Below are 20,632 nucleotides of genomic sequence, written 5' to 3' on the forward strand. Positions count from 1 at the left end.
AGTGACATCCAGTTGACAATTATTAAAATGTACTTAAAGTAAAAAGTCAGTCTGTTGACAAATGCAGTCTTGTTGAAGTTAAAATGACCAAACTGTGAGATTCAGTCATGTAGTGTTACTTTTTCGTAACTGCCCTGAATCAAATTGAGTACAAGACAATGATCTGGAGCCAGATAAACCAACTGGAGGCTTTTTCCCATCAAGCTTTTACTCTTTTTCTCTTTTCCCTATCAGACTATTTCTTTTTCAGGCTCTTTTTCTTACTCTCGTGATCTTAAGTTAACTATTCAAACCCCTTATTCCTTTGCTTAGCTACACACAGTGTTTTTCACTCAGACCCAAACTTTATTTTCAAATTCTTTTGCGCTTGGTAGCTTTGAAGTTTTGTGTAATTGCTGGCAGGCCGGCAAAGTTTTTCTTCTTCAAGTCAGTTGTAGTCTGTAACTCAGAGCTGATCACCATCTCTTGAAGATTCCTTTAAGGACCTCTCCCAACTCGCTGTTTCCATAAATGGGGCCCAAGCGGTTTCCACTGACAGAAACTCTCTTAAAGCCACACTGGAGAGGAACCAGACCAGATCAGCTTAGGAAATCTGCTGACGCCCCCCTTCGTCTGGCTTCTACCCCACGGCTCCCAAGCTAAACGTGTCATCGCTGGGCAAGCCGTGAGAAGACCACCAGCTGAGCTGTGCCTGGGGTCATCCCAGGACCTCTGAATCACAGATGGAAATCCCTGGGTTACTGAGGGGTCATCTGAGGACATCGATCAAGCAACACAGGCTACCAGGCCCTTCTTGCGTGGCTCTACATATACGGATGTCATCTAAGAGTCAGTGTTGTTTAACTTTGAATAAGATTAAAATGAGATAGTCATAATAGTGTTTAACTGCTCTTAGTTATTCCCTTTCCATTGTTCCATCGCTCATTTGTCATTTGAAATCGGCCAATTCAATTCCACTTCATCTCATCTGTTGATTTTGCAACAAATTCACTTTATTATCTCAGTTATTCATTTGTTAATCTATTTAGTTAGTTATAGTAAGTAAGTAATAATTATTACATGTTGTTGTCTGTGAAGATTTCTTGATGCAGATTATTAGAAGCCGATGGGAGCGAGAATTCACCTCTTCTGTTATGAGATTGATCTGATTGCTCGAATTAACTTGATTGGGTTTCATTAATTTCCATGATATTATTCAATTAATTAAATAAACCTCGAACGAGTGCATATTGATAAAGTGGAGCTATTGTTCCTACAAATGAAAAAAGATGAGATAAGAAAATATTTGGCTATTCAAAATGTCATCATCAAAACAGCATATTTAAGATGAATATTTAGGATAATATGCAACATATTAGACAAGATAATTATGACTCCCAGACATGTTTTTAGCTATAAGGCACTGCAGGCAGAGCTGACAGCTTGTTCGTTAGCTGCTCAAGGGGAAACAAAGCTAGAGCTGCATATGTGGTGCCACTTCAAGCCACAAATTCTCACCCACAGCCCACTCACCCATTATGGAGGCAGGCGCTGTGCCATCACTGCAGTAACTAAACAACTTTCCCTGGTGTCTCTCAGAACAAAATGGATTTCAAAGTGACAGGGAAGGACAGGTCTCAGGTGCCGCAGACGTCGGCAGACACTAGATTCAGTTGTTCGGGCTAACAAGCACACAATGCTCGGTGTCCAGATTGCGAGCTCGGTGTTGAAACGTATCAGTGTCAGACACAGTGCTTTCTTCAGGGCCAAAAACATTAGCTACACAGCATCTGCCTGTGTTTGCTGCATTATGTCTGAGGGGCTGAGTGCCACCAAGAGCAAAAGCTGTAGCCTGTGGTTCCTCCCTGAGATAATAAAGGCATCACGTGTTACCAACACGCATAAACAAGCATCAGAGCTTCAAAACAAAACCTTGCATAACACAAATTCATATAACCAGTCTGGATCAGTGTGCCTTTGTTTTAAACAATTCAAATCATGTTTAGGAATGTCTGAAAAAAACATACTGCAATCAATAATCATGCATTATAGTTTCTGAATAATTTATTGGATATGATGTAATGTAACTTCATCCTCTTTTTAATGTACAAGCCACTTCTTTAATGCTATGTTATTCATGCTTCCCCACACCAATGCAACGGTGCACTTTGCAATCTGTGGCGCAATATATAGTATTTAAATTGGTTGTACTAATAGATTAAATAAAAGTGCTAATCTAGGATTTTTGATACACATGTATATATTTAGATCTGGAAAATATGTTTCTTACACTAATTTCTTTTTAGGCTGTTATATATTAATAGAACAATTTTGGGGTCATTACTAACAATCATGCTAACTACACAGCAGCACACGAAAATTACCACTGAGATAATTGAAGCTCATTCATAAACCTGGCCTTAAGTTTATTAGCACACCCGTGTCCCATTACCCACAAGTTGTTGTAAAATGTGCCCCAGGTAAAAAGGCAATGAAAATCCAGATAAGAGCCACGCGCTTTCAAATGCTTCCTCTGCTGCCTCTGGCACCATGGACATGTCAAAGCCACAAAGAGGACACAGAGTCAACACAGATTTGCATTTTAGGAGAGGAATGAGAGAAAGATACAACTGCATCCAATCACTGGGAGGCTAAGTGCATGGTGCGTGTGTGTGTGTGTGTGTGTGTGTGTGTGTGTGTGTGTGTGTGTGTGTGTGTGTGTGTGTGTGTGTGTGAACTCAAGAGAAAGGCAACACATTTTTGGAGGGAGGCGGAAACCTCCATCATGATGAAGATGTTAGAGGCCATGGAAATCATGGATAATGGAATATTAAGATGGTCCCAAATGCTTTCATGCAAAGAATACGAACCAAAGGAAATGAACCTTTCAGGGGCTGACACTTGCATGAGTCAAGTGGATCTGCTTGAATAGTTTTCATATGAACAGGTTTTGTGATCTTGTGAACTTCTTGATCCAGTCTTGTGTGTTATGTAGTCCAGTTGTTGAAATTAGCTGGACTACTACGTGTTTGTTCTGTTGGGTCTATGTGTATGTTTGTCCAGACTCGTTCAGCCTTGGTGGAGGCATCACGGCAGCTTCTCCAGCTCTGTATTCCTACCTTGTGTTGAAATCCCACCCATGGGCCTGACAATTTCACACAGTTGGAGAGTGTGGGGGAAACGCAGAGTGCAGAGTAAAACACAAATGGCAGTTCAAAGCTCTGCAATGACAGAACCTCAAACCCGGAGCAGGATAAAGCGAGCTGAAAGTGACAGCAGAAGTCCCCACAATCAATCCTCATGCTCAACAGAGAGAAAGTAGAAAGCAAATAGAAGAAAAGAAAAAGAAAAACGGTCTCTTTTAATAGATAATGGCAGGACAAGAGGAAACAAAAGATATTAAAACAAATTATGTTTTTTTCCTGAGACAGTGAAAGCATCACGAAGAGAGACATTAGTATTATAAATGTAAACATGATGCTCCCTTTGTATGATAGTCTGATAACACAAATGAAAAGCCAGGCTGTGAGTGGGCGTTACCTTCTCCTCACATCTCTATCAATCTAACCTATTTCAATATATTTCCTGCATGGCTCCACACACACACTATCTGCTCATGACTGATGATCATGCCACGGAATCCGACAAACAGATGAGCAGAAACCGAAGGAGTCCATTTTTCATTTGCACTTGATAAATAGAAGATCTGTAAATGAAACGGAAAAATACATGCGTATCAACCGTAACCTCTGCGTGTGTGTGTTCAGCAGGATACTTGTGTTGTTTGACCGCCGATCACATTATAAATACACGCTGATATGCAAAGCAACCTCCTGTGTATTCGGGCTTCATATTCAGGGGGATTGAGAGTCAATAACAAACCTACAGCAGAATATAAAGCCCGGGAAATATCCATAAATACAGATCAATCAAGGCTCGGCTGATGGAAAATTTAGCCCAAATTGATGTGTGATCAAGTCATCAGTAGCTTTATTAACATCTATTTTAAAATAATTGTTTCAATTATTTGTAGATTTGCATGTCCTGACAGATATGTTGATAAAAGGCTCAAGTAAAATCAAATTATGCTTGTTGGAAGGCAACAACTGTTTGAATAGGTTCTATTAGTTTGGCAGATATGAATAATTTCAGTGGTAAATGAGAGAAGAAGACATCAGAGCATTAAAGGACACAGAGCTCAGCAACCGTATCAAATATGTGTAAATGCTTTTCAGCGTGTTTTCAAGTTGCAAATATTTCTCTAACGACCTCTCATCCTGGCGGCCTCTCTATTTTCTGTTCCCCTGCCGTATTAGACACAAGCCCACTCTCTCAATCTCTGTAAACCTCTCATCCTTCAGTGCGAGGAGCCTTTCTGTTCTCGGTGTAATTAAGCAAACATCCTCGTGAATGCTGTCGGTCACTGTAACCAAGTGCATTTGCATCCATGGGCCACCTTTATCTACAGTAAATAGGTCATCCGACTGAGAACAGGGTAGTGTGATGACAACTGTAAGAGCTGCAGAAAGACTAAATCTAACCAATAAATTAAAAGAAAGTACAGTCTGCTTGTGTATAAGGTAAGTGGCTGCAACGTTCACGCTAATGCAACAGCAAATTAGGCTGAGAGCCAAAAGAGCATTTAAGAAGCTTCTCAAACAGAGATGTTATTCTCAGCGGGATGAGCTGTTTAATTAAAGGTTGGGCAGAATCAGAAGGAAAAACACTTTGGCAGATCAGAATAGCTGCAGATGTGATCACTCAACACCAGCAGGACTTTGCTGAGTCTGTATTCTTCTTAAAGTATTTATGCTGTGTTAGATAGACAGAAGAAAGCTGCAGGGTTGTCATTTGTCCATGTAAAAATGTACTTAGCATGCGTCCTGTTACAGGTTGTTTTCACAGTTTGAGAAACGCATTGTTGTGGCGCACACACACACTTTCTACAGCGACAGAGCAACTTTGAAGGCTCTAGCACACGGGATCATCATTTTGTAAGTAATGTTATCTGTCTGCACTACAGGAACAAATAAAATGATAAAATATGACTAATGTTCTTTAAAACCATCATCTAATTGAATTTGCACCCCCTTTGTACTGCATGTGTGTGTGTGTGTGTGTGTGTGTGTGTGTGTGTGTGTGTGTGTGTTATGTAAGAGTGGGTGCAAGACAAATGAAAACTGCATGTGATTTGATTGTGAACTGCATGTAATATGACACATAAAGTATCTTATCTTATAAACAAATGTAAGCAGCTGAGGATAAATGCAAAAGCAAAATATTTGTTTGACTTCAGTCGAAGCTGCATTTCAGCAAATGAGTGCCAGGCTGCTTCCAACAAAAACAAACAAATATGGATCTGTGGTAAATCCAAGAGTTATGTACCCTATGATGAACTAAAACATTATATATACTGTTTTAAATATAATGTTGTGTGCACACACTCCTTGAAGAATGTAAAACATGAAGAAATAGTTTCCTATATTAAGTTCCCCTTGTTTATTTTTGCTTCTGTCTTGTGTGAACGCTTACTAGCCTGAGCGGTGTTCAGCAGACCGTAGGGTGTGTTGTCTCCTTATGTACGTATGTGTTTCACTACTTAATATTCTGAGATGTTTGGTTATTTTCATTGTTAAACAAAATATGTTGTTGTCCACATTGCGTCAGTACGATGGCTTTACATTGTTCTCCATTGTTTACACCTAATAAATAGTAATATGCTGTTAGAGCAGTATTGTCTTCTGTTTGTGTTCTTCCTTGTTCTTCCTTGGACACCACATGCCTGCTCTTACACTAATGACCTCATCCAAACATAAAGTGTCCCTGTGCTTCAACACTAAAGCTAATCACAATTTCCAACTCATTTAGAGCAGGACACACAGTGGTTCTGCTGAGTGTGTGGGACTGTGTTGTGTGTGTTGTGTTGCCTCTGAGCAGTGGGCTCATTAGAAGTCTGTCTCTAGTCAGATGTCTTTCCAGCGTAGCAGTGACCATGGCGACACATGACTGGGCTGGCTGGTAGTTTGTCAGAGACACTGACGCTTTTATAAGTGAGGTGCTATTTATCGAGTGTTACACAATGACTCTGTGGGACTGCAGCAGGCGTCCATGCAAATGATCTCACTTTAAGTGAGAATGTCTCAATGTTTTCAGGAACATTTATACTTCTGTGGTGCCATAAATTCAATGTATCAGACTAATGTCATTCTTCATCTTTATTTTCAATAAGGAAGAGAGGTATTCTGTAGCATGATTGTGAGCCAGGTCAGATTTTTTTGGGGGGCTCACAAAACACATCAGATATGCACTGAGAACGTGTAAACAGCAAAAAATCAATTGGATATTCAAATGTATTGGATTAGGCCACACCCACATAAACTCCCCTTAGAATGTCCTTGTCAATTTTGACTCCCACGTCCTCAAATGCAACACTTACTCTCCTACTTTGTCTGTGATCATTGTTGCGCAAGTGTTCTAATACGTCTCCACCTAACATACTAATTCACTGCCTACCTTTAATGAAGCTTCAGAAAACAATAGCTTGAATAATTACTCCTGTCTCTTTTGTTTTGAACCTGGCTCAGAAACTAAAGCCTTGTTTGTGCATGTGTTTGTCTGAGGTCTTAACTGTGTAAACACAGCTATCTGATATGAAACACTAGAATTATTACAGAAAAAAAAAAATCGAGGGAAATGCCAAATACTGAGAATAACAAATATCAAAAAGCCTGTGTGCACTTTAATGCGGAACCAAAAGATGTTTTCATGAATAAGACATTTAGAGCACATCCTTTCATATAAATATACATGTTTATACCTCTCTATTCCCCTGCCTGATCTATTGCCCCCTTCAGTGTCGTATGGCATCTATTCAAAGAGTGTGCAGAGTTAACTGGCAGTGATGGCTTCATGTTTTACAGCCACACAGGCAGGAGCCCACACACACACACACACACACACACACACATTCCAGCAGCTTCTCGCCCTGGCTAACACTAGAACAAAGAGTGCATCGCTGGAGGGGGGGGCCACCAGAGCATAAAAAAGAGAATGCTAAAAAACATGATGCAAGCCTCTCTGACCTACTGAGTTGTGCTGTGTGTGTGTGTGAGAGAGTGTGTATGTATGTTGTTCTTTTTGCAACTACCCTTCATTTGGCAAAAACACGCAACTGCAACTGTTCTCTTTGTCTGCGGGTCACATTCTGGCTGAGCAGTGGCATTTGTTGTGTGGGTGTAGGAATATTTTTTGAATCCCAGTTCCTGTGGCGTATTGTCTCAGAGACAAAGAGTACACATTAAACCGCAGTCTGAAAATGATCCAATCAGGGTTTCAATTACTTACAGTTCATAATACAACCTCCCTCTAGCCTTTCCGGCCCAAAACAAAATATTTGGGGAAACTGCCGTGTGTATCCCACAGCGAAGAACCATTTTGCAATAGGCTTAGTTTTAATTTGAAGACATCTTTTGATTGGTGAAGTCCGACAGTGCTGAGTCGTCTCGCCGAGCAGGAGGGAGCGAGTGATGCAATTTCACAACTCAGCTGCTTGGAGGAAAATACTTTGCTGCCCCACATTCAGTTTGTCTTGTTAACTTTCCTCCCAACAACCAGGCCTCCATACTTTTCACAGGTATGTGTACATGGTGTGACATTTGTATTTTCTCCCAATGCATAAATGTAATCCAGCAGTTGACATCACCACACCCTCTTTGTCAAATATGTGAAACCAACCTCGCCCCCCCCCCTTCCTTCTGAATTGCGCTTTCCACCTCGGAGAATATCATATGTAGACCTTTCAGCGGCTCACTAGTGAAGACAAATTGCCAGCTTGTTTGGGGGGGCCTCCAGAGAGTGATTCATATTAATGGCTAGCTGGCAGTGGGAAGCGCACTGCATATGCAAACTCCATTAGCAGGTTAGGCTGGAGTGTGTGACCTGGCAGTGCCACCGTGAGCTGCACACACTGGAGAGAGAGAGAGTGGAGGGGGCTGTATTTAGAAAGATGCACCGCAGGGGAATGTGTCACTGTGTGTGTGGTAGTTGCCAATGTATCACACAGATATTGGTGTGTTGTTAAAATATTTGCTGTAACATACAGTAGTTTCATTGATTACGAATTTATTATCAAATTGATTGTATTACGCCGATCCCCAGTGGAATCTCCTCTACTGTCTGCAATCTATTTAGTTTGATTGGTTTCAAGAGACATATTGCACAAATTTCCATGTTAATATTTTCATTTAGAAGTCTATTTTGAAACCTTTTGTTGTGCTTTAACATGCAAAAAAACTCAGCAATCAACACAACAATGAAATCAAATCCCAAACAAAATGCACATCCTTTCCCGTTATATTATATTTTACTTATTAATACTCAAAAAGTAAAGTCTTATACTGACCCAAATGTCTAACATCCAAGAAAAAAAATGTAATATATACATTATTGATTCTAGGGGAAAAACTGCACAGATGAAGGCTTTTTTAATACAATGTTATAATGCAACATGCAGTGTTGTAGCTGACAAAAGAACGCTTACTTCAATGAACTTAGCAATGTAAATGTATTCAGGCAAAAATGACTTTGGACTCCAGATGGTTGAATAAACATTTTTAGCTCGGCATAATCTAACTGCTGATTTTGTAATTATGTTTGGCATAAACAGTCACACTATAAAATGTATATTGTCACAATGTATGGAAAGTGAGATGTTTTTATTAAATGTGACATAAATGCATGAAGCCTTGTTGGCAATCAACCCAGGCTGCAATTACTGCTCACAGCATTAAAGTGTTGGAGGGGAGAAACAACTCAATGATGATTATTCAGTATTTAGAGCCTCACCAGTACTGGAGCCAAGAGTGTTAAAATATCCAAATGTGTAAATGCAATTCATACAGCTGGGCTGGATTCATGAGGTAATATGCCCCCACATGTTGAAATATTAATTAAAAACATGAATGTATTTTGAATTGAGAATTGTAGACGTGGACAGTTGGAAATGGATGAAGATCATGTTCGGAGCAAGGCGGAAAACAGATCACAAAGCAGTCAGAATCCAAATATTGATAACTTTGAAAGTCCGGACATCTGATGTCATTTATCCAGAGAATGGGTCAGGATGCAGAGATCATAATTAAATACAAGATGAGAAAGGGGGCCAAAAAGTCAGGGGGTCACTTAAATCGTTAGCAATCATCTTCTGGGGGCTTAAATGTCAGTACCAAATTAACCGCCTTGCTAGTTGACGTTAAAAAATTTCGAGACTGACATGCTGGCCAGGCAGAACGACCACTGACGTCCTTTTGGAACTAACAGGAGAATAAACGTATAAAAGCGGTAATGTAGGTCAGCTGTGTCCATTCTCTGTTGCTCTCTGGCTTCATTAAACACTGCGACACATTTGGTTTCCCCCTTGTGCCTTGGTCCTCAGGATGGACCCTTGCTGTGTATCAGAGGCTGTGTGAAGCCTTCCCAGCACACACCAGCATATAGATTAACACAGGCTCAGTGGAAATGTTGTGTTGTGTTTGTGAGTGTTTTAGGGTAGGGGAACTCTTTAAGCCCAACAATTTGTTTTCAGAAATTATTTATATAAATTGGGAAGATTTATTGGGAAATGTAAGATTAATCTTTCATCTGAAGAATGTAAATAAAGGTATTCCTTGAAACTCTGCATGGGCTTAATTTGTACGGTGACATAATTATATTAATTGAATTCAAACATTGTTTTCCCACGATTTCTGGTGATTTAAGAGTTGAGGGTAAAACGGACAAAAGATGGCAAACACGTTTAATATTTACCCTTTAAGTAGCTCCACGTAGCTTCAATGTATTGAGCTACATTTTCGTTCTATTAGCTTCCCCAACACTGATAAAGTGAGGATGTACATGTGAAGATAAACTCACAATTAAAAGTCAAAAGGCTGCATTCTCTCTTTCTCACACACACAAACACAAACACACACAGACAGCCTGACAGTGTTTGGCCAGATGCCAAATGGCAGCCTGGCCCTGATATCCTGTTCCCCACTGTCTCTCTGTCTCTCTCTCTCTCTGGTCTGCTTCTCCATCCCTCTCTCCTGATCAATCCTCTGTATAGATTTCTCTTTTTAATTTATCTTCCAGAATGCGCTTTCCTCCCATTCAGGTCTTCCAGCAAATATCTCTCTGTACCTCTCTTCTCCTGCCAATTCCTTCCCTGCCCCCTCACAACACACCAGATCACCACCCCACTTGCAATTAACATCTCTGATAAAACTCTCTGTGGTACTAATTGAGAACCTAAAGCTGGATGTGTGGTCTGCCTTTTATACGTATTTACAAAAGCTGTAAACAGGAACGTAACTCAGCTGTCAGGCGCGATTACAGCAGGAGGGGAATGTGAGCGTTAAATCCATCACAGCTGCTGGATGAGAGAGAATCTGAAAACCAATAGAAGCCGTCACAAGTTGACCTTTGACACAGTGTACCTGACAATGAGGACAGCTGTGTCTCCCACGCTCTGCACCTCGCTGACATTAACACGCTGTACTGAGCCGTCTCTCTCGCTATGTCCCTATAAGTTAGCATCCCATTGCTCGTTGCTTCACTCTCTGTTGCTACACACCATTAAATGACGAAATATCATCTGACAACAAGACCTGTCAGGTTTTCAAACTTAAAAACAAGACATCAGCGTCAGTATCCTGAGAGACGCTGCATTCACCAAGGTGCATTTCACAAAGAATGGAACCTTTAACTCTGACTAGGCTGTTGCTATGTACCTAGTTACCTTGTAGGTCTCCCTACGCTGGCAGGAGTTGATGTATCAGTGCAGTTGCAGTTGCTTGATGAGCCAACAGCAATGGCACTGGGACAATTTCTTCTCAGGTGAAGCTTGTAATTAGTGGTAAATTCATTTAAGATTAACGTACCGTGTGAAATAACTTTTTCAGTCAGTAGCTGTGTAGTAAGAGGGATGATGTATTTATGCTGGGTGAAACCCAACAGAGCGGACAGGACACACAAGGGCACAACTTTTATTGAGGTTATCTCTTACTCATTGTCATGAGATGGCCACGAGGCCAAATCAACATAGAGGCACTTATCAAAGGATAATGCTCCTAAATTAAAAGGGAGGCTGAATAATCCTCTATGGATGATAGATGTAATGGGCTGGATTCAGATTTGAGATACGTGTGTGTGAATAGGATTTAATACCAAAATTGCGCTATCCCATAATCAAACTTTGGACTTACCTGAGGACTTAAGCACCGCTCAGGTGAGGGTTGGAGTTTCCCCTAAAAGAGGAGTGTCTGCAGCTTTCTGCATTTCAGACGTTGGATTGAAGTCATTCCTTCTTCAGTGTGATCCTCTGTATTTACTCCTGTGCTACATTCTGATATGCGCTCGCAAAGACTTCCTGATGTCACAAACATCGTGGCCGTGGAATACAATTTGCTCAATGTTGCATCAGAATCGACGGTTCAGACGAGTGTCACTCTGAGTCACTGTGTACACGTGCGTGAAGATGCAGTTTTGATGATGAATAAGACGTTATACACCATTATCGCCATGAGCTACCGCTGGCTATCAAACCATAATCACAACCTTAATCTTACATAAGCAAGCAGCAGCCATCATCTCGCTTTGTTGCCCAATGCCCAGCAATTGACTCACTTGCTGATATTGCATAGTTTTAAGTTTCACTTTCAATGTATCTAACCTGTGTGGTACTTGCATTTTATGGAAGGCAAGCTCACCTTCCATTAACATTCATACATTGCACTGGCAATTGAGGGACAAAAGAACGACATCGAAGCATACAGGAGTTATTTGAAGTAGCAAATTGTGATGTTTACGTCTTTCTCCCTGTGAGTGCTAGACATGAGACTCTGACCCCCCACCGTTTTTACGGCTGAGCATAAGTGGATAACACTTATGAACAAACAAATTCAAAACATGTGGAGTGGTTGTTTTGAAAGTTATGTAATATTATCAAGTTCCTCTTCACACAGGCAGAGAATGTTGATGACATCATTTTGAACAGACAGCAGACCTACTGTAATCAGTGCACTTTTCCTGACGTGGTTTTGGCAAGATTACAGACAGGTGCTTGTTTTGACTGAAGCTGTCACACGTACAGTACATGGTCAAATACCGGCTCTTCATCCTTGGTTTTTGATCCGTGCACCAGAATCTCATTACCGTCGTGTTATTTCCAGCCAAGTAGCAGGTGGCAGCCATTGACATTGAACATGATAATGAGGTAATGCATACAGAGGAATGGACACTAACTCAACTTTTAGTTTTCAGAGCGGAGGTGGTGGAGGTGTAATAATGAACTGTTCAGTAGAAATGCAGCAACGGTATAGAACAATGAGTTGGGAAATAATTGCAGAATGTGTCAATGTGGCCGAGTGCGTAAAGAGAATAGTTTACTCAACTGCCCAAAGCTGTGCCAAGATGAGACATGAACTGTACAGAAAAAAAAGAATAGCAACACTAGCAGGAGTCTCAGATCGCTGCAGGCCCCAGGAATGAAAAGTTACCATCTGCCTAAAGCAAATCTTATTTTTAATGTGGTCGTATGGTTTTTGAAATCTCTCACAGGACATGCAAACGAGCAAAATCCACGGTAGAGCCACATTTCACACAAACAGAAAAACAAGCAGCTATAAGTCTCGTAACGAATATTTATGAATGAGGAAGGCGGTTTCTCCCTTTACGACGGCCCACAGCCAGGGCCGTAGGAAGGGGTTCAGTGGGTCCGGGGGGGCCGATGCTGTCACCAAGAGGTCCTCACAGAACTTCACCCCACCAAAAACTGCATTATCACGTTTATCATTTGATTCATCCCCTGCTAACCCTTATGCATGATTACACACGACTAGCAAGTGCTTTGATCTTGAGTTTAAGGTGGCTTAGGTTAATAATAAATGAAGTGATTCTTAAAATGAAATGGCTGGGTTGAGTTAATGCCAGCCCTGAGTCACTGGAGTCGGGCATCAGGGCGCAGGTTCAGGTCATTACAGCTACAGAGCTACAGTCATTCATTAACCAATCTTCCAAAAATCTCAAGTAAAGTGCAGAAGTACAATTCACCACAATAGTTCAAAACAGTCATTAATGTTTTTTTCAGACATCATGCAGTTCCCATAAATCTAGCAAATAGGAGCAGGTGGAAACACGAAATCAAAGACATTAGACCAACAATGGTGCTGAAATTGTACTGCACAAGCTATACAATTAAATGGCATTAAACAATGAACAGATATTTTGGAATATTAGCAATGAATGTTTGAAACATTTGCTTTGTACAGCACTGCAGCTGAGATTTGGAGTTAGACTTGCAATTGTCCATTTTCTATTCATTATTGTTATATTTTAGACCTTCCATGTACCTTTGTAACTTCCATGGCCACTGTGAGAAAGACTGCGTGTCAATTTGCTATTAACCCCTAACTCAGCAGAGATCATTTGTGGATGAACAACCTCTGGAAATATGAATGTTTGAAAGAGCAGATAACTTCTTTGTCTCCTCTCATTATAGTAGAGTTTCATAGTGTGAAACTGTCAAATGCTGGCTCGTGTGAACTACACAGCAACCTTGTGTCCTGTAGCCATAGTAACGTGGTCAGCTACTTCACATGCATAAGCATTCCCTAAGCAACTATTGTCGTCTGATCTGTGGGTGCCTTCAGACGCTACAATGGTCCTGAGCGCTCCCTGATGTGATGTTCCTTGCTGCTATGGCTTCTAAATACCATTATAACAACAAAAAAATACAAGATGACGTTTATACACAGTCGGACTCAGACGTGATGGTTTGGCCAACAACTGCCACTGTTGAATCAAATGAGAAGCAATGGCAGTGCAAAGCTTCCAACTGCGTCAGCACTGTAGCTCAGGCAGCACCAAGGAACATCTTTTGGCACTGTGAGATCAGGTGACGCCCTATTGAAGATTTTAAAAATGTATACTTTGTATTCTTTAACATCTCTAACAAAGTCAAGAACATGTTATATATTGTTGTCAGCAATAATTATCCCTCTCAACTGGAAACTAATATCTGAGGTAATTGTCTTCTTCACGGGCCAACAATATTTCCCTTCTCCTGTGTCAGCAATTTAGTCAATAAACTGCTCATATCCGTATTTACATCCTGGTTTAGTCAGCATTAGACAGAACTCGTTTATATTGGCGGCGGAATAAACTGTAAATCACGTTTCATTTAGAAAATCTAAATTCAATAATTCAAGATTAAATCACAGGTCAGAGAGCTGCTGCTGCACTTGTGTCTATGAGTTAAAGTGTGTGTGTGTGTGTGTGTGTGTGTGTGTGTGTGTGTGTGTGTGTGTGTGTGTGTGTGTGTGTTTGTGTGTGTGCTTGTGTTGCACTTCTGGCCACCCTCCAGCCTGTGATGTCACAGCCAGTATTTCTCACCAGCTGTAAGAGGTAAAACAAAACACCTGCTGTGTCAGAATGAATTAGGGTGTGGCAAGATGAGCAGCATATGGGGAAGTTTCCATCTCTGGACAGGACAGCAGCGGTGCTCTGCTTCCATTTACAGTGTTAGAAGAAGTACTGATGCCTTTCCTTCAGTAAATATTCACAATTCTAAAGTCAAAGTCATTAGTAAGACTTATTTGCAGCAGGGTTCACTGTAGTATCTGGGCTTGATTTTCACTTCACTGACTTCATTTAATTTACTGAGTCCTATAACAATGCTGCAACTACAATGCCACGTTTACACTGCAAAGTCTTGGTGGCTTTCATCGAGCTCACTCCATTCAAACGCACCCAAGTAACAAACCACAATGTTTACTGAGCAGAATACAGGTTACACAGGAATACAGGAACACACCTAACGCTTTAACACCAATTTAAAGTTTTAAGATCTCAATCCTGAACACTGGGACCCTCAGAACTGCATATTTTCTATTTCTCCCTAAATCAGGTGTATTTAGCCAATTAAGGCAACAACTCTTGATCAAATGAATACACATCATTTGTAGCTAACAAAGTCTGTGTGTGTATTTGTTGTATTTGTGTGTGTGTGTGTGTGTGTGTGTGTGTGTGAGAGAGAAAGAGAGACATGCAAATGAGGAGCTGCAGTAGTAACGTGTCTTTAAAGGCAAATTGATTGCTTTGCTCGCTCCATGTGAAAGGCTCTTTTCCCTCAGATGTTACTGCTTTCATTCACAACACTGCCTTACAGCCATTTTCCCTGGAATGACACTGGGATAGGAAATTGGAGGTACAGAGTTCCCTGAATATCGATCCCTGCTCCCATTCACACGTGACCCCATGCGACATTTCAGGGAGAGGCTACGTGTGTGAAATGAGGCTTAATGCTGTCAGATTCCATTCCGAGCACGCCCAACCATGCTGAAAATACACACATGATGCTGCTGTAGATACGGTGTGTTGTAAATTACCGTTACAGTCTTGATGCGTCCGCTGCCTCTGGTGCAGGTCCAGCCAGACCGGTTGAACAGGAGGCTGCACACCTCCCCATCCAGGCAAGGAGCCATCTCACACCACTGACGGCTCCGCACGATCCGGGCTGAGGGAAGGGGACAGAGAGCAAGAAGGCTTTAGTTAGAGACAGACTCCAGAACCTCAACTTTTCTTTTATGCTCACCACACTGGAAAGCATCTTTATATGGTGGTGTTTACACAGGCCAGGAGTATTTTAATCAGCTTCTGTCTGAACTGCCCGTAACCTTTACAGACCAGCTGGTATTAAATGACTCGCATAGTAGTGTCACAGAAACAACGCTGTTCCATTTGACATTTCCCTACATGTACATTTGCTCAGGAATGTAATTTTCCACCTGAATAAATATTAATTTTAAATTTCCTCCTACATCAGTCATTTGTACAATTTCATAAATTAATTAATATTGTTGGACTTTGTTAAAGCAACAGTAATTTGTCGTCAATTAATTTCTCGAATTTGTATAGAACAAAGGATTCGGTGGCAAATCAATACGTCAAGGACTTTCACAGTTGTGGTTGAATGGAGTCTTTCCACAGTCAAGGCCAGACAGACATTACAACAACCTCAGAAACACAACACACACACGTCAGACACGGCTGCGGCTCAGGAGGGTGTGTTCTGCAAAGAGTCAGTATGAAAACGAGTCAAAAAGAAAGAGAGTAGCAAGTGAAACTGATGGACAAACATTTCACGGAATCCTATAACTGACTGAACACACTTGGTTAAACTATGTTAAATCACAGGCAGTTATTAATGAGGAGCCACACTATGACGTTAGACAAGAGGGTGAAAAATGAAAGAAAGAAATAAACACAGATGGGTGACAAATAAAAAGAAACCTTGTCTCAATTAGTGGAGAATCATGACGAGTGCAGATGCCTCCAGATAGATGATGCAAGAAGCTATTAACTTCCCACCATGCTCTGTGAAACATGTAAAACGCTGGGCAGACCCTGCTGATCTCCATTTTCCATCAAGATGACAACAGGGGAAATAACTCTGCTGTACAAAACAACCATAGGCAGTGGAGACTTTAGGCACTGGTGTATGGAGAGGTGGAAAGAAGAGGAGGGCATGTAGGGTGAGGAGATCAGTGTTCAGTTGAGCTGTGAGGTTCCAGGCCCACACAGGGTCACTGAGAATCAATACACAGTTCATCTAAGAGATCTTGGTTATTCTACTTTAAAACATCTCCATACTGAGGGCATTAGAGGTCACTCAGTACGATGATGATGTCATCATATCATATGCTATTGAACACAGAATTTGAACTCATGTGTTAGGGGTTGCTATGTAGTGTGTATGTGTTGACCGGGCAGGTGCATAGTCTTTGTTAGTGGTGAGTGTGTGTGTGTTGTTTGTTTGTGTATATTATTGTTGGAAGACATATTGATGTAGTTACAATTGAAGTCAGTCACATTGATGAAAAACTCTACACATAAAACGTGGTGCAGACTTTTAATGGTCACCTGTGGGGATGTGCAAAGATATCTGTGTCTGTGTGTGTGTGTGTGTGTGTGTGTGTGTGTGTGTGTGTGTGTGTGTGTGTGTGTGTTTATGTGCGCGTGTGTGTGGAGTCTATGGATTAACGTGAAAGAACAAAAGAAAAGAAAATAGAAAATGAGCCAAAAAAGAAAGCAAAAAGGGTGTGAAAGGGTTAAATAATCAGAATTTGTTCTTGATGATTCTGATTTTGCAAAATGCCTTGAATTGTGTTCCAGTTGTGATGAGGCAGGTTGTATGCCTAGTTTCACCGTTACACATTTTTTAGTAACCTCACCCACAGTGGATGAGACAGAGTGGATTATAGATGAGGAAGGTAATAAAAAGCTGTCTGACTTCCGTCTTGTGAGAGTTGTTTGTCTGCGACGCTCTCATCCTCTCTGCACTCTGCCTGCATGACATTGAATTAGCATCCGCCGGTAGTCGACGGTGATAAGCACTGATTGTTCTTTACTCAGTGTGCTAAAGCCACGGCGAAAAGGTTATCGGCTCTCTACGGACCTGGCCGAGGCCGCAGCTCCTGCCTTCCCACCATCCCTCGGGGCGGCACATTGTGCAACGAGGTAACACGGTCGGCAAATTGAAAGAGAGGAACTACAATTCTTTGAGCGTCCACAGGAGAGCTGAGGGCGGAACAGGAGAGAAGGAGTAAAGAGGTGTGGAAAGAGAGGCCTTATGACATTTTGCTGTGAGGGATTCCTGCTCCGAGCCTTGTTAACGGTCTGAAATTGGTCTTTGGAGTGCCAAACCCCTTACTGCTGCTCTGCAATAAAGATTTGTCATTGTGTGCTATTTATCAAACCTGCTGAACGGCACCCTCATGTATGTAACCACACACACGACCACTCACACAATTACCGCTCTGCAGATATAAGACCTCGATTCCCTGAGCAAATAATAGATAATGTGGACACATCCGGAGAGGAGCGGTGTTGGTTTTCAGTCAGGAAGCAGGGGGACAGCAATGGAACAAAACCATCCAACAACCTGTCATTGAACGGAACAAGCTTGTGAAAATATTAAAGCTTCAAAGTGTGATTTAGAGATAAAGGGGCGACTCCAGCTTCACCCTGAGCTGAGATTCGTCCACCGCCAGGAGAAAAATCTAAAGTCACCTTCCTCCTGATGCAGCAACATGCCGTGGTGAATTTTCATTTTTACAGCCATAAGTCAGGCACAACAAAGCGTAGATTTATCAGTCACTTGCAGATGTAGTTTTGAGTACATTACACTTCCCGCAAAACTCAATTTCCAGGGCATGGAATAAAAGCTGAGCTGGCAAAGCAGTGGGAGTGCTGACTAACCGCCGAGTGCATCAGCCAGCCGCCCCAGAGCCTCGGAGGTTGGCTAAAATAAATGCATTTTTCAGCGGCTGCCACAGAATCCGAGCACTCCGTAGCGTGCCCTTGTTGCTTTCTCAATGCCATCTATGACAGTGTGACGTGATCTATGATGACTTGATGTAATTCCCGGTGCCCTAACACCGTGGAGCAGTGGGAGAAGCGCCATGGCGATAACATCATCAGCTAAGACATCGGGAATAACACAAGCAGCATCAAAATGGCATCACCGCAGCTTTGCCTCAGGAAGTCTGTCACATCCATCAAACGTATCTATCGCCAATATCCCTGCACACACACTCGCAGACACACTCCCACCCCCCATTAACAGCATCAAGAGCAGAGCAGACCTTAAGCTCCTTAATACAAGCTGTCTTTTCTCACATTTCATTCTACAGTAAGCATTACATGCCTGCGCTATCATCGTAAACATTTGTTCACTGGACAGCTTGGAAGCAAATACCTGAGATTTACTGCGGCAGTGTGGACTAGAAAGCAGCGTTATGCTTTTATTACCTCCACTGAGGAGATTATTTCAAGCTTTGTCTGTATCTTTGATATTAAGCGGCGTATCTCGGAAAGAGCAGAACAATGAAATTACACGGAAAGGTCATAGATAAAAGACTAATTTGTTTCCTCCATGCCTGCATCAGTTGGTTGGCTGGATTCTTTTGTTTGTTTCTCGAAAATATGTAAGCACTAAGTAGGTTAGAGCATTTTTGGCTAATTTGATGTTCTTTTCCCGGGTCTGCAGGAGTCCTACGGTCTGTAGGATATTTTCCTGTTCACCTGCCTGTGTTTGAAGAGTGCGAGCCTTCCCTTGCTGCAGTGTCGGACCCCACTGAGAAGTCACCATTATCAAATCCTCAGTGTCCCGGTGTTTAATGTGTTTAATGAAGCCAGGCAGCAACACCGCTTGGACACAGCTGACTGACATTGTTACTTTTACCCTTTTTTTTGTAATGTCTGCACATTATTGCACAGCGGGCCATGGTAGGAGCCCTTCTAATGTTTACATCTAGTTATTACCACCATGCACTTATTTATAAAGCTTTTTACAGTTTGGTTCACAACTTCAGATGAGCCACAAGCAGGGATTCTGAGATGTGAGACATTTGGAGAAAATGACACACCAATTTGTGTCTTGCAAACAACTTGCACTGGAAATGTCATCAAATGTGCCACATAATGATGAGTACACTATTTTCCTATAATTGGTTGTTTATTGTTAATCGATAGTCCATCACACACAAAAAAACTCATGCACTCAAATTCCCACCTATGGACAATTTAGATTGAGTGTGTTTGGAGTGTTAGAGGACGTCGGAGCACCCGGAGCATACTAAATGTGTCCTGGTGTTTAATGAGAACAGAGAGCCTGCTGACTATGAAAACTGTTGGCATTGCTGTTTTTCCTTTTGTTGTTTTGTCTTGGCTCTGACAAATCTACATCACAGATAATTCAGCTTGGCTCATGCCTAGAGTGTTTGGCATAGATCTACTGTGTGACGCCTGTGTTGAGTACAGAGACAGTCTACTACAGGGACTAGACAAAAGAGCACAGACCTGCAGTATATGAAATACCACAGGTTCTACAGTTTGAGAACCATGCAATCAGACCAATATCCACATCCAGCAACCAAATAATCAGGTCAGTGAAAACACGCCAGAAATATGACAATGCAGCAAAATGATGTACTTCAGTGATGACAGCACAATATCTGAAAAGCAACAATATCCTTCAAAGCAGGTTGTGCCAATTTTGCACATTTTATTGTAATACCACAAAACTGTAGCAGTCCATTACCTGCGTTCATGGAAAATGAAAGAACAGAGCCATAAGATTCAGCTCTATTCAAAGCACCAGGGAACCAAACATCCAGTATTTTATTGTAATATTTATATTATGGAAATGATAATGTGCTCTCTGTAGTGTTTGAACATGCTGTAGCTTGTCCTATCTTGTAGAACATGTTTTGTAGTCATGTCTTTGTAGCAGCAGGATCGTTGTAACAGCTGGCTATCATATTGGGTCGTAGCCCGTGTGGCTGGGTGACACCTGGGTGGCCCGTCCTGCTGCTGTCCCTGTCAGAGTCCCACCCAGGGATAGTGGACGTGGGCCCAGGGTTGTCAGCTGACATGTTCGCTGCTGGAGTACGGCTCTGGACCTCCCACTGGATCACACATAAGACCATCTGTCCCCCTGTAAGCTGTGCCAATAAGCCAATGTCCTGCAGAAAAACACGGCATGGCCAGAGGGACCAAGTTCCGCAAAAACACACTAACTGGACACACAGTGTGTTTTACTAGGTCTAATTGCTGC

At 41.7% G+C, this 20,632-nt stretch overlaps 1 protein-coding gene across 1 annotated transcript in view; it reads right to left on the reverse strand.

Moving 5' to 3' along the window:
• Window positions 1-20,632, reverse strand: part of tafa5l (TAFA chemokine like family member 5, like) — a 46,818-nt gene that overhangs the window by 4,863 nt on the left and 21,323 nt on the right. Inside the window, exon 3 of the mRNA XM_076166889.1 lies at window positions 15,402-15,529. Within this exon, the coding sequence (XP_076023004.1) occupies window positions 15,402-15,529 (128 nt within the window). The remainder of the gene's footprint in view (window positions 1-15,401; window positions 15,530-20,632) is intronic.

Source organism: Genypterus blacodes, unplaced genomic scaffold (assembly GCF_046128005.1).
Source record: "Genypterus blacodes isolate CSIRO-AG114 ecotype Tasmania unplaced genomic scaffold, CSIRO-AGI_Gbla_v1 ptg000156l_1, whole genome shotgun sequence".
Lineage (NCBI taxonomy): Eukaryota > Metazoa > Chordata > Actinopteri > Ophidiiformes > Ophidiidae > Genypterus > Genypterus blacodes.